Source organism: Amphiprion ocellaris, chromosome 10 (assembly GCF_022539595.1).
Source record: "Amphiprion ocellaris isolate individual 3 ecotype Okinawa chromosome 10, ASM2253959v1, whole genome shotgun sequence".
NCBI lineage: Eukaryota > Metazoa > Chordata > Actinopteri > Pomacentridae > Amphiprion > Amphiprion ocellaris.
Window position 1 is genome coordinate 13,750,452 of NC_072775.1, and position 27,642 is coordinate 13,778,093.

Sequence of the window (27,642 nt, forward strand, 5' to 3'; positions counted from 1 at the left end):
ATTAAAATATGTCTTTTTTTGATATACCAGTTTTCATAAAAATCACATTTGCCTATTCAATCTAATTTACAGCCATTTGTATTGTTTGGGTTTTTTTTAAATTTGAGGGCATTAAAACCTAAAGCTTAGGATACCCCTGTCCTGAAAGCCCCAAGGAGAAGTAGATCTTAATGAGTGAAAAAGGAGGAAATCTAAGGAAGCCCAACAGGACTTGAAAAACATGTATTTTTTTAGGTCTTATTGCCATAATAGAGATACATTATCTCTATTATGGCTGGGCATTAAATCAGCATTATGACATATGATCATACCACATGAGTGCTTTACAAAATTATAGTCAAATGGGTAATTCTGAGCTAATTTTATACATAAATGTTGAAACGAGGTAGTTAAGTTTTGTAATGGGGAACACATTTAATGGCACTTAGCATCAAATTGTATGTATTCTGTGGGACTGTACAAGCATTAGTTGTCTAATGATGTATACAGACTTTAAAGTGGCACTCTTATGGTATTGTCATATTGATTTAAACCATATTGACCAACCATCACATTGCTGATATGAGAACACACGGCGAGCAGTCACATAGGAACACACACACACACACACACACACACACACACACACACACAGTCCATTAAATGCAATCACATACTGTGTGACACAGTGTTACTCTGTGTGGAATTAATCACCACATATCACGATGCAGCGAGTAACATATGTGAACATCAAGGAGTGTTTATTGCGTTAGACAAACATTTGCATGTGAACTTGCAGTTTGTTTGAATGTGATAATGTAGAGTTTTGTTTCTGAAAAAAAACCCATATGATCATATTATCTTGATGCAAATTTGAATTATTCAACTCAATTATTATTCAGTTCATTTGAATACATTAGTGTCATTAAACTTGCACTCAGCTGAATGGTGTTTTTATTCCAAAAAAGTGCAACTTGCTCATAATAAATAAATAAACTGTAAATGGTATATATACAATTCTGAATAATTTTTAGGGAGTATAATTCTGCCTACCTTTTACACTAGTTTTGTCCAGTATTGCAGGATCTTATTACTGATGTCCTCCTGAGCAGAACTATATTTATAATTGCATAGATAATATGTAGATCAGTTATTTATATGACCATAAAGAAGTTTAGGGAATTCATTATACCTGGTGGAATCTGTGCTACAGCCTTGTAGCACAAAGACGTTTCTTTGTGCTGTTTTTGTTTTGTGGGGGATCTCTCTAGAGAGTCAGCCCCATAATTATCCCTTTTCAACCACGAGGTCATTTGCAATTATGTGTGTGTGCGTGTTGGTCCTGTGTTTGTGTGCGCTTATGAGTGAAGGCTAAGAGATAGGTTGTGACTTGACTGATGCCCTTCTCCAGATGAATCAGAGATTCTGATGTGTCAGCAGGGATGAATAATGCACACTGCTCCACTACCTCTCTCCTCCACCTCTTGTCTTCAGTCGTTCGCCTCTCTTTTCATCACAACTGCCACATCTGAAGACATCTTCACCTTCCTCTGCTCCCCTCCCCCTCTGCTCTCCTCCTCCTTTATGCAAAAGAAGACTGCTGCTGCTGCCTCGCTGTCCTCTGGTCAACCCTGCTTCTCTGCTTCAACATCTCATTCTTCTCATCAAGTTTTACAGAAGTCCCTCTTACAGACAACTTCTGCGCGTTGCAACGACGAGACACGCATTGTCTGAGCTCCTTTCTCTGCCCACGATTGTGCTGAAAATGGCCAAATGTGTTGATGTGCACAGCTCATTATCCAATCATGGGAGGAGGAAGCGCAGCCACTGACGCGAGTTGACAGTTACATCCCTGACTGACAGGAGTCATTAGGAGGGTTGGGCTGACTGACAAGATGGCTGATAAAGCAGAAGGCAAACTGACTAATCAGAACTTGGAGAAAGAGGGAGCACCGTCCGCTTTGAAGTGTACAGTTACCCTGAAATATAATGTTCAAACAGCAGAATATTCTATTTACCTTGCCTCAAGCATTTGACAAGACGTCAGGAGAATTTTCTAGTCCTGGAGTGTGCATGTACAGTGCAGGAGAGGTTGGGATGAATTAATTGGGCCTGGAATGATGCCAAAATAATACTGAGATCATAAAATAATACGACTTTACTTGGCTTTGCTTTATTTGGGGAAGCCATATAAATGCTAATGCCAGCAGCAAAACTGTACAACTGTCGTGCACAGTAATACCCTCACTAGCCAAGTCTTATCAGGGCCATTAAATCATTATGACAAGCTATTATTAGGTTAGCTGGGGCTTCATAACCATGTTAGTGTATGTTAAATTTGTGGTATAGCAATGTCAGTCAACAACTATTGGATGGAAACCCGGAAATTTAACTTTCATGGTGCCCAAAGCATGAACCTTCCTGACTTTTGGAGAGCCACCATGAGGTTCACATTTGTGGTCCAAGTGAAATGTTTGATAAACTGTTAGACTGTCATTGAATCCATGTCACCCTTGGGTGAAATTTTAACGACTTTGGTGATCCTCATTGATTAAATCCATAAAAGTCAATCTCTGTATATTAAAGTTACAAATTTTTTCCCATTAAAACAATCCCATCATGCCTTAATATTGACTTAGACGTAACTCAACACTGTTGCTTCCTGTTAAATGTGCAGATGTATTTAGTTTTTGCTTCTTTTCCCATCTACCCCTCCTTCCCCTTGCTGTAGCTCAAGCACACCAGCTCACTTAAAACTCTACTTAAACACTGTAAATGCAGTCCGCTCTACATATTGCCAAGCTGTAATATCAGATCAAGTCGGCCTTACACCAGAACTTAATTTTGAACAAGAATAATGTTATGTGCCTTTACAAGTCGACGTCATCATTTACTTAGATTTATTTCTTATTAAAGTCTAAGTGATTTTGAGATGGTCACTGCAGATTCAAGGCAGAAATGCTCAGATTGCTATTTCTCGCTCAAAATGTGTATTCTAGCCTATAAACCAGCAGATAGAGATGTTAACAAGGTAAAAAGAACTTGATTTGGCTGTTTATGGAGCAATATTATTAGGTAAGAATGTTAATTTGACTAACACTTTGGTTTATGACCAAATACCTGGTAAACGCTACTTCATCTCAACTAGATTCAGCAGTACTATGTTTAAGACTAATTAGCAGACTAAGATGGTACACCTAACAAACACTACATCAGAATCAGCAGGGTAGCAGGGTGTTGCTTGTTAGCAAGTTCATGTTTGCATTCAGCTCAAAACGCTGCTGGTAAATACAACCTCATAAGCAGTTAGCATGGCTGTAAACTTCAGAAGGTCTTCATGTGAATAATTCCATGTTACAATGCAGGTAACGCTTGGAAAATTTCCCAATAAATAAACCTGGTGTCTGCACATGTATCATATCCAGAAAAGTGTGTCCTGTTGTAGTCAGCTCTACAAATCCAAGAAAAGACAAAGTTCTGGCATGTTTCCACATGCCAGTGAAATAACATCTTGCATCAGTGAAACAGTTTTGCTACTTTAAAGACCTTTACTGTGCAGGATGGAAAAGGAACGATGTCCAGGAAGCTTATGGCTCCATTCCATCATCACAACTCACAGACAGAAAACTTAAAAGCTAGAAGATTAGACTCTCTCTGGGGTCAGCCGGAGCATTGTGCAGTCTGTGATATGTTTCTGTGTGTGTGTGCGTGTGTGTGTGCGTGTGTGTGTGTGCGTGTGTGTGTGTGTGTGTGTGTGTGTGTGTGTGTGTGTGTGTGTGTGTGTGTGCAGGTGTGCAGGCGGTGGGACTGGTTGACATGGCTCTTGAATGCAACCCCACATTTGTTTGTGGCATTTCATGATTATTCTGTCTCCACAGCACTGAGGGATGCCAGTTTGGATGAGGTATTAGCTTGACGGAGGTGAGAGTAATGGTCAGTCATTGGTGGAAAGCATCCGTGCACAAGTCTGTTACCCTTGACAAGCATTTCATCTCTTCACTTACGGAGATGCACTCTCTGTCTGATTCCAGCATTGAGACAGAGAACAAATGCAGCTTTTCTACCCCATTACTCCGGTTTTCAATTCTATTCACAACTTTATCGTCCCTCAAGGAGAAATTCATTTGGCGTCACAAATCTCATCTCCATCAGGAAGTCATGCAATGGCTGGTTAGTGACAGAACCGCTAAGGCTGGTCGCCCGAGTAGCACATAAATAGGATTTGTTCAGCAGCATACATAACCTTAAAGATCAGTCCTGCCACTGAAATGTTGAGTTCTCGAGTTGTTAATAGTTGTGCAAGTTGTTGGTAATCAGCTTTTTCAGCTGTGTTTTTGTGCTGTACATTGACCTTAGCTACCTTATGTAGAGTAAAATATATTCTACAGATAATCCCAGTGTTTTAGTAGAACAGTCGTGAGTTAATGAGCTCCCAGTGGACAACGTATCATGTGACCGCACCAGACAGGTGATACCATGGCAGCACAAACACACAGGGGAGTGGGATCCTGGGCAAACACAACAATGTGTCTCCAGGAAATTAATAAGGACCCCCCCAAGGGAAGTGAACATGTTTTACATAAGCAAAGAATGAACAAAGGTTGCTTCAAGATTACAGAGCACAAGGTAACAATGAAGGAGAAATGCAGACCGGTGCTTTTAAAGTCATGCAGTGTCGTGCCAGGTGTGTGTCGGTATCTGAATCATCAGTTGTGGGTTCGCAAACATGGATATTCATTCTATAAATCAATACAGGGAAGAATCCATTTGAAGACCGTCTATGAAGCTCACATTAATAATGTCCCCATTGGATAATTCTGTATGAATGATCAATCAGTGTGGCGTTATTAAAGAAGAGCACTGCGTTTTTCAAGACTGCTGCTATCACTTTAAATACAAGCTCATCAACAGGCTCTTTAATCTGCTTTACACAACCTGACTTTGTCTCCTTGTGAGTTGGTTTTGCTAAACAGCTGAAACATGGAGGTAAAAATGGCTGGAATGTCTCATTATCGAAGCACAATTGAAATATGATGATGGCCAGGACGATGACGTCCAGGAAGATGAAGGTGTTCTCTGTTGTCAGGGAGCCTCCACATTCTTCCAGGAGAAGCTCACTAATTGGCTGCAGTGCGTCTTGGCTGGTTGTGCGTGTTTCCTGCATATGTGTGTGCTACTTGATGGACTTACTTGAACAGTATTTAGGATTTAAAGAAGACGTGGTGTTGCTTACATTTGCGCTAGATGTCGGCCCTGTAATCTAACAATTTACACAATGCCGCGTCGCTCATATGTCAGAGCTGTTTAACAATTAGGGATGTACATGCAAGTGCATAACTATGTGGACATCAGTATGTATATACAGTTCTCTCTCCCGCTAGGATAAGAGTCTGTGCCAGCCTTGGATATGCTAATTGGACAGTGAGTTGACAAGGACTCAACCATCAGCCTGCGTAATGAGCCGCTACACAGAAGATCGGCTGCCTCTGAAGAAGAGGCAACGGAGAGAGGGAGCGAGGTCGCGGGAAGAAATTACGAAATATGTTTGGGTGTTTGCGAGCTTTATGTTGTCGTTTCACTTGAGTGAACGTTGCGTGGGCATCTGTATGTGGACACGCACGCGTCCTCTTCTTCTGCTGTTGTCAGATAAAAACCTTCACCTGTCAGGTGAAGCCGCAAATCTGCGCAACGTTCTGGGTTTTTTGAAAGGGAAAAGAAACAGCCGTGTTTTAGCCGGATGACAATGCAGTTTTGGCATTACCCTAAGGGATTTGAAAGAGGTTTATGAGCCTAAGGGTTTGGAAATTGACTGAGCTCATGGAGGAGCAAGTAATCCTTCAACTTATTTGAAAGCATGAAAATTGTCAAATTGAAGCTGCAAGGTTATTCGTGCAGCTGTGTGGTGAGCAGATCCTTTTTTAAACAAAATTTGGGACATGTCAAACATACATATTTTTTTTTTATTTTTTTATTTAACCTTTATTTAACCAGGAGAGATCCCGTTGAGATTAAAAACCTCTTTTTCAAGGGAGTCCTGGCCAAGATAGGCAGCAGCAAACACAAAACACAGTTATGAATTTACACAGTTAAGACATGATTAAAATACGAAAAAGAAATTAAAAAAAATAAATTAAAAAAAAAATAATAATAATAATTTAAAAAAATAAAAAAACAATAATAAGTGTACAAGCAAGTTATAAAAAACACGTGCAAGCTAAGGAAATGGCCTCAAGAACTCGCAGTTTTGATTTAAAGGCACTCAAAGAGACTAACTCAGTTAATTTGAAGTCTTTCTGCAGCCTATTCCAGGCAAAAGGTGCAGAATAAACAAAGGCCTTTTTACCCAGCTCAGTACGAACATGTGGAACTGAAAGCAACAGATGATCTTGTGAGCGGAGTGAGTGAAGATCACAACTTTTCTGTGCAGTTAAGGAGCAAATGTAGGTAGGCAGAAGTCCAAGTATTGCCTTGTATATGAAAATATACCAATGATGGGCATATTGTTTGCAAATTCATACTTACTCTTAAATATCTTGCCTCTCATACTTATGGTAAACATATAAAGACATAAAGAAACAGAGAATCCGATCTGTTGGGTCCTTTGTTTTCAAAGCAATATCTCAAGGATTAAAGAAAGTATCTTAGCTTTATCATTGTTATCCTTTCATAATGTATTTCGTGGAAATTGTTCGTTACACTTGAGCGAGTAACTTCCTCACTTAAAGTCAGCATAAGTAGTGGATAAAAGTAGCACCTCACAAAGCAGGTGGAACTATGACAGAGAGTAATGAATTGACCATTAGTTGTTAAAATAAAGGTCGGAGAATAATGGGATTCAATTTAATGGAATGCAATCCAACACAAAATATCAAAGCAATATTTAACAGATATGTGATATTTTCTTATTTAAATGTGATGTTAGATTTACTGACTCTTCGCTCTAGTAGCTCTGACTCTAACATCCTGTGACCAGACCAGCTTCACTTAGGTAACAGACACTTTTAACTGCTCTGAACCCCTCCAATAATATGCCCTATATGGATTTTATACCATTTGGTTATACATTTGCCGCTCAGCAGGATCCAGCACATCTGCTGATTGGCCCATCCGAGGCCGCTTCATCCATTATGGGATGTGTCTTTCTGGTTGTGTTTGTCTGTCCGACCTTGGAGCCCCGTAAAGATGCGTGGGTGTACATTTGCCGCACCATTGTTGGACTACAGCAGCCTCACTCTGTCCTAGACATGCAGAGATTGAGGTCAAAGGGAAAGTTAGTTTGGTTAGTCATGCTTCTCTCTGCACCCCTCCCTTTGTTCCTCATCACGAATCCATGTGTTGTCTTGGCTCTGAAATGTAGTTGTGATGAACTAAACCTGCAGAGCATCCAGATTTTTTATAAATAGGGAGCAGTGATTCAACACGGAATTGTCATAAGTCGTGGTCATGCTGGTATGTCATTTAATTGATGTGCTGATGTGCAGAGGCTATTTTAGCACCTTCACTTCTTGCTGGGATTGGACAAAAGGGTCAGACACAGAGAATGTTGCAGCTAATGTGAAGGAAATCAAAGTGCAGATTTCATCCAATCCACCCAGTTAGCTGTAGGTGATCAGTTAATTAAACTGTGACCTCAAGCAAAAACTCCCGCTCCCTGCTAGAGAAAGCCAGAGAGAGGGTGTGGGTAGATACAGTTTTTAAAAATTCTGTTTTCTCATAATCCAAGAGAGGTATTTTTTGATTTAGATGTCATTATTTCATTATAATGAGAAAATCACACTGCTTTTCAAAGGAGATCACATAATAAAGTATAAAGGGAAACTTCCCACTGGAGACACAGAGATTTGAAAGCAGTCATACAGAGAAGCCAGACTTCACAATGGATACCTGCATATGTTTACATCAAAGAGAAAACAAAAAAAATGTGCACTGATAGATCTTTACAATATGGAAATTAAAAAACATCAATTGCAGCAAACTGTCAAGACAAATGCAGAAAAAATGTCAACACTCACCTACCACACCCTACAACACAGAAGCCAAATAAAGGAACAACTGATAAATAAAAATAAATGTATCGTCACTGTATATACTATATATGGTTGTAGCATATACCATTATTTTTGTTCTACCTTTTCTAGTTCAAACATGAAAATTAAAACTTATTTTTAAATATGTAGAAAATACTGATAGTTTCCTTGTGATTTTTCCATATTTTTTTCATCTGAATTCCCACTGAAGTTTGAAACCTTTATTGTTAGACAGGAGCAATTTGTGATTTCACAAGAAAATGCCCTATATGTTAATGAAATTCAGCTATTTTCATTATCCATGAAGCTGTTGTTTTTAGGTTGATTAATCATTTAGTTTGCAATTAGTAATTTTACTCAAAGTTTAGTTTAGTGATTAATAATAAAGTCAATGAATAATGCAAATCACAATCTACCAGACTTTAGAGTGATGTCTTTTGTTTCTGACCAACAATTAAACTTAAGGAATTACTCATGGTGATGTGATTTGAATTTCAAGAAAAAAAAAGTTAATTTAAAGAATTACAGTAATCAGGATTGAAATGAATGGATGATGAAATAATCAGAGTTTACATCAGTGGCCAATTTCTTTGACTAATTGATGATTCACTTTTGCTTTCATTTGCATACGGCTTGATCATAAAAAATACACACAAGCATAACAGATAATTACATGTATGGACTTTCCTTCTGTGCCTACATGTTTGGTAGGCTGTCTCCATGACTCATCTTTGCTCTCAGAAGTGTGATTTAAAACTCCAGCAGTGACCTTTTTTCATAGCCTCAGACCAGTGATGGAAATGGTAGCTCCTGGTTGTGAAGTGTTATTGCTACTTGTCAATATTTCCCATGATAACGCTGTTTGGATGCGTGCTGCATGAGGCGTTCATCCACAGCCCTAATTTCAGCATCCTGCAGCATTAAGCGAGACTGATGGTTGAGGTATCCGGATCTCCGGATTAATTTATATTCAGCATCGCAGCATTTGAGTGACAGGTGTTTTTCCTTGTTCGAGAGAAACCTCAGATATTTTATTTCCACTGCTAAAAATGTAACCAGGGCGGTGTAGCTCATGCCTGCAGTAAGCCGTGCTTCATCCTGTGCCTCTGATCCTTAGTGTGTGTGTGTGTGTGTGTGATGCGTGTGTGTGTGTGTGTGTGTGTGTGTGTGTGTGTGTGTGTGTTCGTGCATGCGAGTGTGTCTGTGGGCTGTGTGTTTAAGAGAGAGCGAAGGGAAGTGTGAGAGAGTGAGTGCCAATCTCCCCCATGATGCTTTGCCATCTGCCATGTTCCTGTGTGTGTGTGTGTGTGTGTGTGTGTGCATGTGTGTGTGTGTGTATTTATTTGCATGTATGTGTGTGTGGCCCTGTGGGTGTGTATACATTTGTGAGTGTCGTTTGCCCACAGGGTCCAGGGTCATAGAGACGTGAAGTATTATCTGTCCAAGCCCCTCCTTGTATCTTGCATGGGTCCTACTCCAAATGTCTCCTCTCTAAGTCGGCCCACAAAGCCATGCATAATTCAATGCAAGGTTATTTCTGTGCTGAAAAAGTATGTGTACCCTGTAATTTCAGAATCATTGGTAAAAAATGAGAACTAAGCGGACTAATTACAGTGGATGCGTTCTTATTAATCCCTGAAAAGTTTCCTGGTGAACAGCCACAGACTTCCCCCCCCTTCTATTATGTTCCCAATGAGTATACATTTTAAAGAGTAATAATAAAAAAGTTACTGCTGCACCACATCCTCTAAGCATCACAACACACCTGTAATGTCCCCCCGAGGCATCGGATCCAAATTAAAGGCCAAAGAAACCAAAAGAACACGGGGTTCTTATCAGGTGTACTATCTCACAGCTCTAGCATGGTGCCGCAGGAAACAGATCCGGTCTTTCTATGAGTGCTCGTGGTTTGTCGTCATGGAGACAGGCCTTGTGAGACCATCTCAACCCACTTGTGGTGAAAGGCATCATGGGTAAGATAGGGATGGGGGTAGGGGGGTGGAGGGAGGGTGAGGATGAGGTGAGAAAAACAAAACATGTCATCTTCGGAGGGCCCCGGCGGAGCAGGGGCAGGTTGGATGCCACCTAAACAATGTTATTTCATCAGCCGGATGGAGCACAATAACCGGTGTACATTTCACCACCTGAGCTATGGTGTCATTATCTGCCTCCCTGCAATAAATAGCACATGTATCCCCATCAATCTATCTGTCTGGCTGACCATCTGTGTTGTCACACTGAAAAGGTAATAAGACCAACCCCTGCAGTCCTCTCTGGATGCTGAGCCAGATGATCAGGAAGAGCAGGTTGTGATATCTCTGAGGGGGCTGTAGAAACTGTAGGTAGGCCTGAGTCATGAGAATATTCATGCTCGCACCTTTTAATTCTGCTTCCACAACAAGCAAAGCGCATGGCTATTACTGGTCCGGAGCGGAGAAGCGTGTTAGACACCATTAGCGTTAAATGCCATTACTGCGAGCACAGACTTGCCCAGACTGACCTGGTCTGCTGCTGCCTCTGTGTGTCTGTTTTGGCTTCTTCCCTCAACATTCACAGCTGTAGGATGCTCTAAGCCCTTTTGTTTGAACTGTGTCAATGGACCAGCAACAGCTGGAGCAGCCGGTGCAGGGCAGCTGGGGAGAGGAAGAGGATTTGTATACAAGTAGGGGTTAGAGTGTGTATAAAAAGAGAGGGAGATGAATGATGGGGTGTCAGGGAGGAGATGGCATCGAGAGAGGAGAGGTTAACAAGGAAGGCGAAGAGGAAAGTGGAGAGTAGAGGGGAGGAAGGGGATGAAAGGAGAGGAGATTTCAGGAAAACGGAAACTAATGCAGGAGTGAGACGAGGGTAAGATTAAGGATTAGTTAGAGGCTGTGTGACTGTAGTGGAGGTAGAGAGGGTTTTGTCAGCAGGTAAAAGACAACTGGGAGGGGTGGATAAACTGAGAATGATAGATAGGGTTAGACTGAGGTCACAGAAAGATATTAAGGCCCCGGCAAATCCAGCACATGGGACGGAGGAAGCAGACACTGCAACATACGAAGAGCGCCTGATGTTTCAGTGGCTGCATGGCTCCATGCAGAACAGTAGCCCTGGTTAGATTAACGCCAGCAAATTGAGTTTCCGTAAGAGGAGAATTTACTTAACATGCTGCCAATGGTGCTTGAATGAGCTCTGATCTGATTTTTCTTATCACATTGTTCAATTGAAAAGGGGACGCTGAAAGCTTTTCTATTCAGCGGCTATTACGCAGCGTTAGATAAGGCGAGGGCAGAGCGCCGAGGAAAAGGGCCTGTATCAGATAGACAGCCATGTTTTCAGTTGAGCTATTTTTAGTGGAGGAACTGGCAGACAGTAATATGTTTGAGCAGGTCATTAGCTCAATAAGTGGTTGGAGGAGTCTTTGAATATGTAACTCACCAGAAATGCCTCTTTCATTTAGTAAAGGCGAGTAAGGGTCGGCCCAATCTCTGCTACTCCATTTCTTTCCAGTGTATCGCGGATGTCAGGGTGAAAGTGTGCTTATGGGATGTTTGCGCATATTTATGTGCCGATCACAGGGTGGCCTGTCACCTGTGAATAGATACGATGTCTGCCTGAGGCATATATGTTATCCTGTACTGCTACATGACATGAGACATGTATGTGTGTGTGATATATGACAAGTTAACAAAGGCTCGTTTCTCATTCGGCCTCTCCACCTGTGTTCTGACACATCGAGCAGGGAGGTGGGGGTCGGAAGAGCTCGATAGGACTGAGGAGTTATTGACTCCCAGACGGGGAGCTTCTGCACAGCTTGTCTAAATCTCTGTAAGCAGACAGAGCTGAATTATGTTCCGCCGTCCAGATGTGTGTGACTCTGTGTGCATGTGTTTATGCGAGGAAAAAGAGAGCAAAATACTGATGGAGATCCCCCCAAGGCGAGGGATTAGCAAGAGGGGGGACGTCTATTAAAGCAGCAGTCTCAGAGACATTTGCTGTTATTGAATTTTTCCTGCATTTCTACTGACCCCTCAATCCTCTTTGTTTAAGTGTTTTCCATTACTGTGGCACATTCTGGATGTATTATTGCATTAACACTTTTATGTGCCACCAGAGCACTAAAATACCCAACACTATGGAATTAGGCCAGAGCTGAAATGAAATTATTAGGACGTCTGAGGGGAAAAAAAAGAACTCTTAAAATGTATCATTTCAGCTCATTTCATGGCTCAGTAGAAAAGGAGACTTATTAATACAGAGGCAGTACACTGAAAACTATTTTGGTCTGTTTCTTGTCATAGTTATTGAGCAGTGGCTCTATTGTTCTGGTGTTAGTTCAGTCAGAGCTGGCCTGCTTGAGCTGTTAATCCCAAGTCAGAAGTGCTCTGACTAAATCAAAGGACCTAATCCTGCATTAGCATGAATTTCTCTGTAATTTTCTTCATGAGGATGTTTCCTCTGCATCACTATGAAATATTGTATGTTTTTCCCTCGTCCCTTACGGTGCACTGACATTTCAGATGTCGCTCTAAAATGATGAATCAGAGGTGGAGGAAATAGGCTTGACCTTCTCTTTTTTTCATTGTTTGCAGAGTGCCTACTCCCGTTGAGTGAAGCCCTACCCACCCGTATCTCCGTCATCTCCAACCAAACTACGGTGGTGCCATGACCCTGCCCAAGACAGGTGGAGTTCTGGCCCGGTCCAGGAGGCCAATCCTGGGGCTCTGCCTTAGCCCATCTTCCCTGTGTCAGCTGCTGCCTTTGATTATCCTGCTAACCAGACCTCTAAGCAGCATGTGTGGAGCACTAGGTATGACGATCATCCATCTGTCTGTCTGTCTGTCTCTGTGTGTGTGTGTGTCTGTCTGTCCTATACAGCTATGAAAAGGTATGAAAATCGGTGTATCTGTCTAGCTATCTAGCCAGCCACACATATTCTTCCTCTTCTTTTGTCTCTCAGTTGAATGACAGCTGGTATATTGTTAGCAATAAATGTGATGCACAAAGGTGTGGATATGTATGCGAATGTGTCGGTATCTGCACACATCTTTGTCTGTATGTGTGTGTGTGTGTGTGTGTGTGTGTGTGTGTGTGTCAGAAGAGTGAATCCAGGCCTGTCTCTACATCAGTCCTGGACTGTGGCGTTGTTAATGTGTTTTGATAAGCCGGGTGGTCCCATCAGCATGTTCCTCATCTTCTCCTTGATTACAACATTTCCACAGATTTCCACCCTCAGTGATCCACACTCACACACACCTACACGCACACACACACACTCACACACTCACACGCGTGATCAGACAGACTCAGCTGTTTTGAAAATGTCACAAGGATGATTTTTTGGAAGAAGATAAGATGGGCCAAAGATGGAAATATCACTTCTCCCCATTAGAAATTGGAATTGTCTAATGCATTTTTCATTTTCCATTTGTGTAACCAATGGGAGGCCATTATCCTCTGAGAAGACTGATGTCATAGGTAAAATATTTTTATATTCACTGGAGAGGTAGAATTACACAACAGCCAGATTTCAGTGAAAATGTGGGAATGAAGATCTCTGCTTTTAGACCACCCACAGTGTATCTCAGCAGAACAGGTAGTGTTATGAAAAAAAAAGAATTCCTTTCTTTGTCTCTATGTATCCCTCTAGCTTTCTAAATAAAGGAAGAGACAAAAACACTGAAAAACATAAATTCAGACTACGTTGGTCTTTTTTTCTTCCAATAACAGCAATAACCACTAAAAAGTAATACTGAGAATCTACATGTTCACTGATTCTTTTGGTAAAATTTGCACTCCAATAGTTTTTGTGTCATTTGGTTTATTTTTGGTGGTATGTATTGATTTTACTCTTTGACTAGAAGTAAAGTTGAATGCAAAGTCAGATACAGAATTCCTAATAGCCCGGTAAGCAATTGATGCTTGAGTTTTATACTGAGGAATGATATTATTATATACCTGAAAAAGTACGCCTAAAAGTTGACATTTGGTTCTAGGCCCTCTGTGGATTCACATGCTCAACTCACATCCACCCTTTTGAAAAATTCTAAATTTATTTCAGATGGGATGCTTCTCTATGGCTGCTTTGTTTTTTGTGGAAAGCACAAATATTTCCCTCACAAAAGTGACAAATGTTAAACATTTCCAAATGTAGTCCACAATCCAAGGACTGCCATTGCTGTGGCCACGTCCTTTCTCCTCCTCTAACTACTCTCATCATCTTTAGATCACAGAATTTTATTTATTTTTTATTTTTTGCATGCATTCAACTGTGAGATGCAACCAGATTTGACAGCAAAGATACACAAACGAGGACCACACAAACAGGAAGAGATGCATTATTAAAAGTGGCTTAAAGGCCTGTCAGACCACAGCTGGTTGCACTTAATACCTTAAGTAATGTCTTTTAAGGCGGTTTATAATTCAGCATTTCACCAGAAATTGCATTAATTTTACCCAAAGAAGTTTTCCAAAAACTAATCTTGTAATTCTTGGAAGTCATATCCTGAATGTAGTCTGACCTGAAACAAACTCAGATTCTTTTCTGACACATGACATGATGAGTACACCATGACACTGTACCTGTGAGGCCACTTCTATCTGAGCACAGCAGTAGTCAGTCAAAGGACTGCAGGTTACAAAGGTGTTCCATTAACAGCAGACCAATGGTAGGTCAGTGGTACCTGCTTAGTCCCTGGAAACAAGGTGAATGCTACTATTAAGGACACAGAGTTCCTCATTAGTCTTTCATTTTTCTGGCAGCTTTCTAGAACCTTCCAATCATAACACTTTTCTGCTCAGTGCAAATCCATCCAGAGTTAGTGCCTTGCAGGGCTTTTCTCTGGCTTTCAGAAGAGGCTTAAGTGGTAACATTGCCAGTGGGGTCGGTTTTGCACGAGGATTGGTGTTGAAGTGCATTTAAGAGAACATAGAAAACATTTTGGACTCAACATAAGGCCACCAAAAACCATGTTCAAGCCCTAAGAACATGAAATTCATTCATAATCCGATAGCCTGGAGAAAGCAGTTCCAGCCATGACATTTTTTTGGGACTTTTGATAGTTCACATTCTCATATTGTTGGCAGAAAAAAAGGGCAGTTTGCTCAATGCTCTTTGTGCACTTCTAAGAGGCAAACAGGCAGGAAAGTATCCTGCTCTTGAGTCATAAAATGGTGGGTATAAATTTGTTCTGATTGACCATACTGTACCAGCTTTTTGCTGTTGAGGATTATAGCAAGCATAAAATGAAACCACTTTATTTCTCATATTAGCAGTGGGTCTTTTAGAGACACCATGGTACAGTGGACACAGGAGCAGTCTTTTGGTGTTATTCCACTTATTGTCGAAGCATTGCGGTGAAACTGGAAAGTGGTCTTTTGGAGCCAGTGAAGTGAGTTTGAGTGGGAAGACATGCAAACAGGCTGCAGATAGGCAGATTCTTTTTGTTCCTGTTCTGTCTTCAGAGCAGAAGTGAATCAACACAGCAAGACCTCACCCACCCAGACGTAGGGGAGGAGGGATCCAGGTTGCTATGGTAAGGGTCATCCTGACTTCACCCTGATGGATAGCAGTGATTCTGTAGCTGAGGAGGAGTTAAGCTGGGCACCATGGCAACAGGCTACAGACAGATAGCAAGGCGTGGATGCATGAGGTAGTTTGACTGATCTGACTCAGTCACTGTGAAAAGTGTAGGTTCAGTACTGTTTGCTCAATATCGCACTTGGAAATTGCTATTTTCTAGCAGAGGGCAACTGCAGGTGCTTAGGCACCACACATCAGATGCACTGTAGTCGCTGAAATTCTTCTTCTCAAATTCTCCAATGAAGCAAAGCAGGGAATTAGCACAACTAATGTTGGTATGTTCATTACAGTCGGTATGTTCATCAGAATTTGCAATTGTAAATCTTCTGTAAGTGTTTTGGATGTACAGGCACAAATTGACACCTCCGGTATTAATACATTAAAACCAATTATATGCTGTGAATTTGCAGCCAACACTTCTTCTACCTGTGAAACGCTCGTGTCATGACAGCTGCATGCAACACAATGGTCGTCTGTTCTGGAGGAAGCAGAGACAGAGACAGAGAGAGAGATGCTCCTCTGAAGCCCAACCCCATCTTTTATTTATGACCCACAGGAAGTCCTTCAGCTTGTCCTCTAGATGATACCCAGGAAGTAAGCACAACACGCAGCCATCAGAACACAAGTCTGTCTGACCAGTCACTGACAGTGAAATGGGGCGTGGTCAGCAGGGGGTTGTTACATGTTGTACAGCTGGTTTGATGTCCTCTGGGTGGAAAGGTGTCAGTTTTTATGCTTGCATTCAGATTTTTTTTTTGTCTTTTTTTTCCTTTCCAATCCCCCCTCCTCCTCCTCCCTCTTTTTCCTCTCTCTCAGCTCCCCCAAAGTTCACCAAGATTCCCACAGACCAGATCGGAGTGTCAGGGGGTGTGGCATCATTTGTGTGCCAGGCCACGGGCAATCCCAAGCCTGTCGTCTACTGGAACAAGAAGGGCAAGAAGGTCAACTCCCAGCGTATCGAGGTGGTTGTCACAGTGCACAACGGTTGACTCCTACTGTAGCAGCATGACAGATACAAATATATACCCATTAATAAAGATGTGTTGTAGATAGGTTTGGGTAGAGCAATATCTAGATAGATCAGATGCAGCTTTATATTAAAAAAAAACTGCTTTTCTTTCAAAAATAAGGACATTTCTCAGTGATCTCAAACTTTTGAATGATAGTGTATATATAAAAAGCTGCATCTACTCTATCTAGATATTACTATACACTTACAGATTTAATTAGCAAGAGAGAACTAGTCATTAAATGTTTACGTAATATTTGAAATTTTGCTTAAAGTTAATTTTTTTGTTTGTTTGTTGTTTTGTTTTACACTTTGTACAGAGTCAAGTGAGCTGTTTTCTCTAGCTACCAGCCTTTATGCTAAACTAAGCTAATTGACTTTGTGGCCCAGTCAGACCACAGATATGAGAGTGGTTATCAATCTTCTCAACTAACTCTTGGCAGATATTTTGCTTTTCAAGCATAAGTCGCAAGGTTCAAATAAAATTCAAAACAAACACATGAAAAAATAATCAATAGATGGTATTAGACTTAGCTTTGTATTGGATGCACATATTACTGTCTAAATGCTAAATGCTGTAAAGATGGAGAGATGCTAATTGCAATAGCTCAATAGAAGCCTGACTGTATATTGATGCAGTAATGTGACCTAATGCTTAACAGATTCATCCCCTATGTTGGTAAGTATCACCCCAGCTGAAGTGTCTTTGTGCAGGACACTGATTCCAGCTTCAGCAACGTATCTGCAGGTACACGTTTTGTATCTGTGCCTGACTGGTGACATTTCTGTGATAAAGAGCAAATGAAACAGAGGTCTTTGAGGAGTTTTAGTATAATTATTGTCATTTTAATTCTTTAAATGAAAACTATGCTAAGGTGCTGATATGCAGCTTTGTAGTTTATTGTTCTGATAGCAGGATTTATCTGCTTTCTCTGCTGTGACTAATTTGTTTTTTCTCTGGTTCTGTGGCTGTCCAGACTGTCGAGTTTGATGAGGGTGCAGGTGCTGTGCTGAGGATCCAACCGCTCAGAGCACCCCGAGATGAGAACATCTACGAGTGTGTTGCACGCAACAGTGAAGGAGAGGTGTCTGTCACTGCAAAGCTGGCCATTATCAGAGGTAAGATGCAGAAACACACACACACACACACACACACACACACACATACACACACACACAGTCCTTTTCCACTTGAGAGATGCTTACTTTTCAAGTGTGCACACCTGGCTTCCACCATCATCCTCGCTTCGCTGGGCTGTCAGTTGTAGATGTGACAATAGAGCAGTGCCACACCCTGACGGCACAGCAGGCTGCAGTGAACTGTTCTTTTTATAGTGCCTTTGAGTGCGACAGAGCGTGATCTGGCCACAGAGACGGCCAGCTAGCGTGCTCGCTAAGGGGTATTTCTGCAACCCAGCTTGCTGTAATCACTGCGCTTCCTGGCCAGGGTGAGGGTGTTAATCTAATGTACGCTGTCTCCATGGAGTAAAAGTTATCTAATGTGATGCTCCAACATGTTATGCACTAAAGTTGCAGCATGTGGCTGCTAGCATGGGATCTGAGCGCTGGGCATCCACCCAGCACAGCAGGAACGGACGAAGAAATAGAGGGATGGCTGCTCAGGCTGTTACTACATGAGCAAAAATCAAGGGATTAGGCCTCGGTTTGGCAGACAGGGCATTTTTTTGCCAGGAGTAATTGAGGAGGAAGAGGAAAGAGGGAGGAAGAGGTCGAGCAGAGGTGAGAGGGAGTATGATGGAGCGTGAGTAGGTGGGAGTAAGTTGAATAACACAACTGGGTGGTGTGAAACAATAGAGATGAAATGGGATGTCAGAGGAGTTGTGGAGGGGGATAGGGGGGCTGTTGGAGTGCAGGAGATGGATGAGGATTGTGGAGTTGGCAGGACTGTGTGGTAAGCAGAAGGCTGGTAGCCCAGGGAATAGACTCCTGTCCATCTGTTACCCGGCCCATCATCTCTCCACACACAGCCTCAATCCAAAGCACATTACCACATAAACTACACCTTGAGGGCGAACCTCCCACTGTGTGTGGTCCTGTGTGTCTCTGCTCCTGTCTGTGCAAACTTTACCCTCGCTGAGATCAGTGTACAATGATGTCCCCGTCCCCTCTGTGACAACAGAATCGTCAGTGTTTGAGAACAGAATACAGAACAGCGATGAAGGAAACAAGACTTATCCCAAAGAACCAATCAGATTAAAATCTGTTAGTAGTGATATTATTTTTTAAAAAACGCATTGCATGCAAATAGCAGCAGAGGTGATGATGCTGTAAGTGTTTTTCTAGGTGTAGAATGAGCAATGTGCTCAATGCTGGTTCAATTCATTTTAACACATTTTATTAGCTGTCCCTTTATTATTTAAAGTGTATGATGTCATGGAGAGAAAGGCTGCAAATCAATGAGCAGGACTGTTTAATGATGAGACAGAAGTTTTATATGATTTTCAAATGGATATAATAAAGTTTTATTTTTTAGATAATTTTCTGAATTTGCCAGAAATCTGAAATTACTATGCGGTTGTTTTATCCATGAAAAATATTCAACATAAAAGAAATTAATAAAGAAAATTTGAAATCATTATATATTATTTTATTGATTATGATAGAGCAGTAAATAAGTTTTGTCCAGCCTCTCAGTTGTATATTCCTCCTAGAAAGCTCACTTGCTGCCACGGAGACACAGGAGACTCTTTGATAACTTAACTACACTATGGATTTGACTTTTAAATCTTTCAGCTCCTGTTTGGAATTTTTTTTCCCTGTCAACCAGGTATGACAAGTGGTTCTAAATATTTCAATACTAATAAGTCTCAGCAGCCATTTCTTTGGAGAAGAAGCTTGGCAGAAGTTTGGATCAGAGCTGTAACACATTTAAAAGGCTCCATTATTGTGTTTGGGTACATAAAACAGCATGCAGTTGTCAGTAAATATTTCTGATCTAGAATTGGTACAGAATCTAAAAATGATACTGCTTTTAAGTCCTGAATGTATTTTTATGCAAACTATAGAAATGACAGAAACAACAATTATAAAGCAAATGTAATGCAATTTATCATCATTCCTATGAATAAGAATACGAATAATAAAAATAAGAATAAAGACGAAATGTAGGTATTGCTGCCTGCCTTGCACACTTTGATGGTGATGGCAAAAAAAGAATGCATGCTGCTATCTTTACTAAAATGAATTAGTGATGAATCAGCCTCATGCATGAATCACACATCAACAATAACCTAATTTTACATGTGATCTATGATAGTGAAAAAACAGAAAGATAGAAATCTGTGTCAAAAATAGTATATTGTTAGTATTTTAGAAAACAGCCAAAATGTCTTGTTTCCCCTGTAGTCTGCACCCTGGAATTAGTGGGTTTCTACAGAGTGTTAACTTTAGCCGGCTATTTACCTTCTGTTGGTGACTCAGACACAGTTTTGTTCACTGAAATAAAGTGTTTATTTCTAAGAAGCTTCTTGGAAGACAGAGTTGCCTTCTCTGCTCAAGTTCTTTAATGTAAAAAGACATGTGCCTTTGACTTTATTTTTATTTATTTATTTTTAAGAATAAGATATTTTTAACACAGTAGCTCATGTTTTGTACTGATGATTGAATTCTTTCTAAGCGTTGGAAGTGATCCACAAGCACCACTTATTACAAATATGCAGAAAATAAAGGGACTTTAAGGTACCTCCTCTGACTTCACTAGAGCAAGCCTAAAAAATATAACTTAATGCCTCTGATTATTTGTCAGTTTAAGGGTTTCTCCTTCTTCAGAATGAAGTTTTAGGGGGGGCTACACAGACAATAGACAATGTGTTACCTTATTTGATAGAAATCTGTGCATTTTCTTGAAATTTCTAACTATTTATTGAACATTTTTTTTATTTTTATGCATGGATGAATGAAACCTCAATTAGCAAAACTGGTCCAAAATATGTTATTTAAATTGTAATTTCTTCCTATATATTCCTTCTGGCACTGGCTAAAACCTCCTTGGGGTCTGGCAAAAGTTCCTCTGCACAGAAAAAAAAAAATCCCTAAACATGCTGCAATTGTCAGACACTCATTCAGGCTACTATAGGCTGAGTGATAGGCTGCAGAATATGTGATGTTATCCACAAATACTGTTAAATGCACAAAAGTCTGCAGAAATTGTGCTTGGATTGGTCTTTTCCAAAAAAAAAGGTTCAATGGAGAGAAACTTCATCAACCACTGAAGTAGAAAGGAGGCTTTCCATTAATGGTCAGAACCCTTCCTCTTCCTCGGAAAAGTCTTTTCATCCCCTGATGTGCTTCTTCTTCATCATTTTGTTATAATGGTTGACTGAGACTAATAGCAGCGTCGCACAGTGTGAGGGGCTTGTGGTTGGCCACAAGGTATTTGTTGCTGCTCTAAAGGCTGCCTAATGGATGCAGATGTGGTAGTTTATGGTCTGAGAGATCTTTCTTATTGTGACTTCACCATCATCATCACCCATCTCCTCTTCATCCTCCTTTCTCTGTTCATCACTGTGTCTTCCTGCCTTGGACTCTAGCAGCCCTTTCTTTGGCCCACAGCGATATCCGTTTCTAATTTCTCTTCTTTTGTTTTATTCATTCTTTCATTTTCTCAGCCATCCATTCTGCCTGAGCCTCGCTGTCTATCCGGACTCTCTTTTTACTCCTCCCGTTGAATTTTTACAGGCTCTGGTGCTGCTCCAACCCATCCCCTTTATATCCAAACTGCTCTTTTCTATGGACACTGCAGCTGTGTTGTTCTGCCTTCAGGAGACATGAATATCTGCAGTTCTGCATGTTTGAAAAACCTCTGGTGGGCGAGAGATTCTCATCACTGCAGCGCTGTATGTGTGTGTTTGTGCGCGCACGACCTTCACAATTATGTGTGTGTGTGTGTGTGTGTGTGTGTGTGTGTGTGAATGCTTGCATATGGATTTCTTTCTTTATGGATGTGTGCATGTGCGCATACATCCGTGTGTGTATGCCTGGTTTGTGCAGAGTAATCCTGATTATACTCACCTCCCAGTGTCCCATTTTAGGAGAAAGGGAGGCGAGGGACGGGGGAGGAAGAGGGTGAGAGAGAAAAGAGGGAGGAGAGATGTTCTGCCACCACGGCAAACACCCTTCATATGAACAACAGAGTCAGATCAGTGATTCCCCCGGGCGTCTGCTGCATTGGCAGGTCGGCGGCTCAAGCAGCATTTTGGTCTGGAAACAACTGAGAGTATCAACTCAGCCTGCAAGAGGATTACACTCCTTGAGTGAAGAACTGGCGCTTTCATCATATATACCCCCTCATCTGCACTGTTTTATTCCCTCCTTTTCCTTTTCTCTTCCTGTCGATTCTTCATGCATGTTTGTATGTGACACACACACATGCGTGTTAGATGTGGGATCATCTTGTTTGGTGTGTTTCGTCTCTGGCTGCTAAAATGAGGCTCAGGATGATGAGGACACATGTGGGTTTTGGGTGTGACTGATCTACGATGCTAAGTCTGATTCTTCATTGTATTGTGATCTATTATTATAAAGGTCTATTAGCATTTAAAGTGCTTCCCTTCAGCCCTCCTGCAGTCTATAGGAGTCAAAGCATTACAGCCTCTGAAGACTGCTGAGTGCCGGCAGATTAATCCTGAATCAGGCTCCCCGAGATGGGCTTTTATTCAGGCTTCTTTCATGCACATGGCCATTTCCCTCTGAAATGAACTGAGAGATGAATAGGCAACCTGTTTCTTAACCAGAAGAAATGTTGATTTTTTTTTTTGTGTGTGTGTGTGTGTGTGTGTGTGTGTGTGTGTGTGTGTGTGTGTGTGTGTGTGTGTGTGTGTGTGTGTGTGTGTGTGTGTGTGTGTGTGTGTGTGTGTGTGTGTGTGTGTGTGTGTGTGTGTGTGTGTGTGTGTGTGTGTGTGTGTGTGTGTGTGCCCAAGAGAGTGTTTCTGGGTGTATGGGAGAGGGTGTCTGTGTTTGGGTGACTGTGTTTGTGTGAAAGGAAAATACAAAGAGACACAGAGTGAGAAAACCTGGATTCATGTTTGTTTGTTTCCATCATATGCATTATGTGTTTGACTCTTTGGGTGTGTATGTCTCTCAGTGCTACAACTGCATGTGTGTGTGTGTGCACGCACACGGATACACGAATTGCATATTTGCCCAGATCTGGTTGGCTCCACTGACTGGTTTTGGGCACTAGGCCTGATTGCCCTTCTGCAAACATAACCAGGCCAAAATGTACGCTCTCAACCTCTTGATACACACAAATACACACAAACACAAAGCTCCAGGGAACAATGCTGCTCTTCTCTTGCCAATGTTCCCCCAAACGCTGTTGACACACACAGTGTTTATATACACATGGCGCATTTTTCCATAGGCTGTCTTATCAATTTAACCAGGAGATGAAAAATAAGCGGTACTTTTGCAGCGCTGTTTGCATTTGATAAATGATTCATTTGGTAAAAAGTGTGATCAAGGCCATGCCCGCAGTATCTATTTCAAGCAGTCGCTGACTCATCCAGGAGCCTGGCTGAATACCTGTAACTCCCTATTCTCCTCTCCACTGAACTCTACTTCAGTGTCCAGTACAACTGTCTGCCTGCTGGTTTATCTGTATCTACAGAGCAGGGAATAAATATGCTGCTTTGTATTAGGAAGTTCTATTTATCTGTTAATTAGTCTGTCATTCTATAGCACCAGGGCCACTTGCTGTGAAGACTTTCACTAAATGTACATCCGCAGTTTTGTTTTGTTGTTTTGTGCATCTTCGCACCTCATGTCATTACAGTTTATTATATTATATTGTATTGTATTGTATTGTATTATATTATGTTAAACTATATTATATCAGTTAATGTTTGTATTGTCTATCTGTCTATCTTCCCTCTAATTATTCAGTTTAAGGTCCACCCACACTATGTATTTGTAGCATTAATAAAGACCTATCTGGAATACAGAGTCAGACCCCCGACAGATGCGCACGCACACACGCACGCACGCATACACACACACACACACACACACACACACACACACACACACACACACACACACACACACACACACACACACACACACACACACACACACACACACACACACACACACACACGCATATGCACATGCCCCAAGCCCAGTGCAGTGGCGTGCTCTAATTAACAGCCAGGGAGTCCGTGTAGTGGTAGCCAGCAGAGTGATAAAAAGACCATCTGAACCCTCTCAAGAGAGGGGTGGGATTCAGGGGGGGAGGGCAGAGGGGAGCAGATGTAGCCCGAGCACATTCTGCACCTCGGGGGAGCACGCCTCCTGACCTGCCCATCGATCTCCCTCCTCTCCTTCCTTTCTCTTCCTCCCTCCTTCATCAATGGCCATACCACTGGCCTCCATTCAGGTGGATCATTAGCATTGATCTGTGGGGAATGGTGGCGGCGGTTGGATTCATGGGGCTGGGAGGGGGGGGGTCAGTGTGGTCCACTTCCTCCTCCACTTGGATCTCCACTGTCTGATGTCAGACGGTCGGTACAGTAAGCGTCATCATCGGGCTCTCCTCCAAGCTTGGAGACCTCTCTTACCTTTGGTGGCATTTCCACTCTCCTTCATCCACTCAGCCACAGCATCGGCAGCAGCTTGACCTTCCTATCTGATGGGGGTCTCTCCGACGCTGATGACTGTGGAAAGAGAGGAAGAGAGCGATAGATCCTATCTCCACTCAGCCTCTCGTCCCCATCACAGAGAGTGCGGGAACAGATGGTATATGTCTGTCATGTGGTTAGGTAGCAGGGAGCCCGGAGGAGAGGAGGAGCAGAGGAAAAACACACAGACAGTTGACGTGGCCACGATCTGCAGCTCGGACTGTGTTTTGCTCTAGATTTGTCTGTGATGCTGGGCGTGATGCGAGCAAACTCTGAGCCGATTTTGTTGTGCCTGACAATCAAGAGGGTTCTGATGGGTTTGATTTACTTGCTAAGCAAATTGCCATGTTGGTAATTGTCTCACTGCTGTAGGAATGTGGGATATATAATTATAGCTTCAGGTATGGAGGAGGTGTCTGTGTGCATGTGTGAGAGAGATAGAGTGGTTAAAGCGGTAAGGAGAGGAGGAAGCAGGAAGGCTGATGGATGCTTGATTACGTGTCTGGCCATCTGGACTGTTGTCGCCAAGATTCTTAATCCCATTCACCAGAGAAAGTCCATGTGAATGTGTTTGCGTGCGTGAAATAGAAAGCAACTACACACCTTCATTTTCCTGGATAAGTGCGGACGTGCTGCACAACATTATTCCACATTATTGCAGAAATCTGTGAAGATGCTAATGAGAGCATAGCTATAGAAACAAATATGTACACACACAGACAACACACACACACGCTTATCCACTGTCCCCCCAAACGTAATCAGACATATTCAGACGCATGCAGACACATCCCAGATCGGCCTCTCTAATCGTTGGTACATTTTAACAATTACTGCTAACAAGTCCTTATTACCCCCAGTGCCCTGCCCCTCCTTTTTGATCCCAGCTTCTAATTGCTGCTGCTGTTTCTGAGAAGCTCTCTGCATAGTTATTAGACAGGAATCATTACCACCACATAACACAGAACCACACCTTTGAAAGCTCACAGTTCACAGCCGCTGGCACCAAACACCTGTGTTTCTCGGGTAGGAATGTACTGTACGTGTGTGTGTGTGTGTGTGTGTGTGTGTGTGTGTGTGTGTGTGTGTGCATGTGTCGACACTTAAGTAGCTCCTGCTGACTGGGCGGTATGTTTATACTCCTCTAGAAATGGCATGTCGACACACACTAAAACCTAGCTGTGTTTCTGCCCGCCTGCTATATCACCTAATGACTAGCCCGCTGTAGGAATGAACATGAGGCTTTGATCACGGAGGCTATAGTGGCTCCGCTGTCTTCGCCACTATCTCCACTTTCATGGGTCTGCAGATGTTTAAGGGGGGAAACAGTAGCTCTCACATCGCTGCATGTGTGAGCAGCGCTTATGTTTCAGCACAGATGAAGGAAAGTAAGGATTGAATGCATGGCAGGACTAACTGTGCTTCTGTGCGCGGAGATAAAGCAGCCATTTGTTTTGAGAAAAACTGCAGCTCCACTGTACCAAAAAATAAGCGCTAAACACATTTGCTTATTATTGTTCCCATGAATTTGCATCAAAATATAGCATATATTTGTCAAATAGTCTAACTTTAATTTGCCTTGTACTTTGGTTAATGACTAAAAATCTGCAAAAACAATAACATTTACCATTTTCCTGACTTGTACTTTGTGTTTAGCGCTAATGAGAAAATGTCAGCATGCTTACATGCTTAACTAATGGTTACTGATTGTAAATAAAGATGAATGAACCCTTTGTGATGTCAAGTAGAGGTTTCCTGCACAGCTTTTGTCAAGCTTTGTGTTGTGGCTGTGGCCATCGCTATTTTCGCAGAGCCTGACCTCAACTCCTGGCTTATCCAAAATCGATGAAAGAGGTGGAGCATGGGTGGAACTCAGGTGGGCTGTGCAAACGTCTCTGTGCAAAGGACTCAAGGACTGTCCTGTGCCAGTTCCAACCTGTAACTTAGACCAGCAACAGCCTTTATTATGCATATCTTTAAACCTTGATGTAATTAAAGTTGGTTAATTATAGCAAAATTCACACCTGTACAGATGTCATTAGGAGGCAAACTAACTAAAGAGGCCAAGTGTTTTTTTTTTATAACAGCCTGTAAACATTTTTATTTTTGCTGTAAATTGGACATTTTAACATGGGGGTCTATGAATAGTGACTCACTTTGGGAACCAGCCTCAAGTGGCCATTTGAGGGATTGCAGTGTTTGGGCCTTTCAGCCCCGGAAGTTGCTGATTAGTAATGGTGAACATGCTAGACATTAACATGACCACAGAGACAATGCTAATATGCCAAAATTTATGTTAGCATTGTCTCTGTGACCATGTTGACATGTTGATACTAGCATTTAGCTCAAAGCATTTAACTTCAATGCCATAATACAACATTTGACTGCTTGCACTGGATTTTTTTTTCTTGCATTTGTCTGCATTTGTTCTCATTGTTTAACGCCACAAAAGAGGTGTCAACATTGTATGAGATTGATGCATATTTTAGTCTTGCAGCCAAATATTTCAATATTTAGTGCATGTGTGTGACCATCACCGGCCCTCCCTGAAAGCTAAGCAGACATTCTTTATTAGAATTCCCTATTATAAGCCAGGGAGGGCACTGGATTTTAAATGATATGCTTTTTCTTCATCCTTGCAGAGGACCTGTTGCCATTTGGCTTCCCCAGTATAGACATGGGGCCCCAGCTGAAGGTGGTGGAGCGGACCAAGACGGCCACTATGCTATGCGCCGCCAGCGGCATCCCTGATCCAGACATCTCCTGGTTCAAAGACTACCTGCCCGTGGATCCCAACAGCAGCCAGGGTCGCATCAAAAAGCTTCGATCAGGTGAGACAGATGAGTTTGAGTCAGATTACTCCATTTGCCGGTATCCAAACAAACAGTGCATCTAAAGCTTAGCATTGCTATCAGGTAAATCCCTGTTGCTCGAAATTTGGTGATTATCATGTTTTAATTATGATTGAAGGATTACATGCTGCTCTCTGAGTTTATCTACATCCTTTGGGGGCGTAAAACCTTTTTAAAGCCAATTTCAGAAAAAGGATAATTGTGCCATCCTTAAGCCAAGAAAAAATGCCATTTTGCTAACATTTGGGAAAAAAGATTAAAAGAAGATGTTTACTTTAAAGGCAAAAGCCACTTTCCATTGTGTATCATAAATATCAAAAAACACCAGGGATCTCACGTGGGTTGAAAAAACTTCACTATAAAGTAAATGCACTCTGAAATAAATACCTAATATAATAATTAATCTACCCCGGAGCAACAATAATTCTCTCCCCTCGACTCTCAGAATCAATAGGTGCATAAGTTTCTTCACATTAGGCATTTAACTGATGCTCTCCTCATCTTGACCCGCCCAGTCTGAAATTGTGTGAAATGAGCTTTGTGATGAAGAGGGGAGGGAAGTTTCTGTTTTCTC

The 27,642-nt window shown here is 41.8% G+C and overlaps 1 protein-coding gene across 13 annotated transcripts in view; it reads left to right on the plus strand.

Annotated features, from left to right (window-relative positions):
- Positions 1-27,642, plus strand: part of LOC111571008 (receptor-type tyrosine-protein phosphatase S-like) — a 68,914-nt gene that overhangs the window by 2,460 nt on the left and 38,812 nt on the right. For 8 of the 13 annotated variants that reach the window (XM_055014169.1, XM_055014174.1, XM_055014176.1 and 5 more), the window contains exons 2-5: positions 12,581-12,798; positions 16,387-16,532; positions 17,557-17,698; positions 26,859-27,047. In XM_055014169.1, the coding sequence (XP_054870144.1) occupies positions 12,654-12,798; positions 16,387-16,532; positions 17,557-17,698; positions 26,859-27,047 (622 nt within the window). In that variant the 5' untranslated portion in view covers positions 12,581-12,653. Of the gene's footprint in view, positions 1-12,580; positions 12,799-16,386; positions 16,536-17,556; positions 17,699-26,858; positions 27,048-27,642 lie in introns of all 13 variants that reach the window. The other 5 variants (XM_055014170.1, XM_055014171.1, XM_023274048.3 and 2 more) reach the window with 1 other exon arrangement.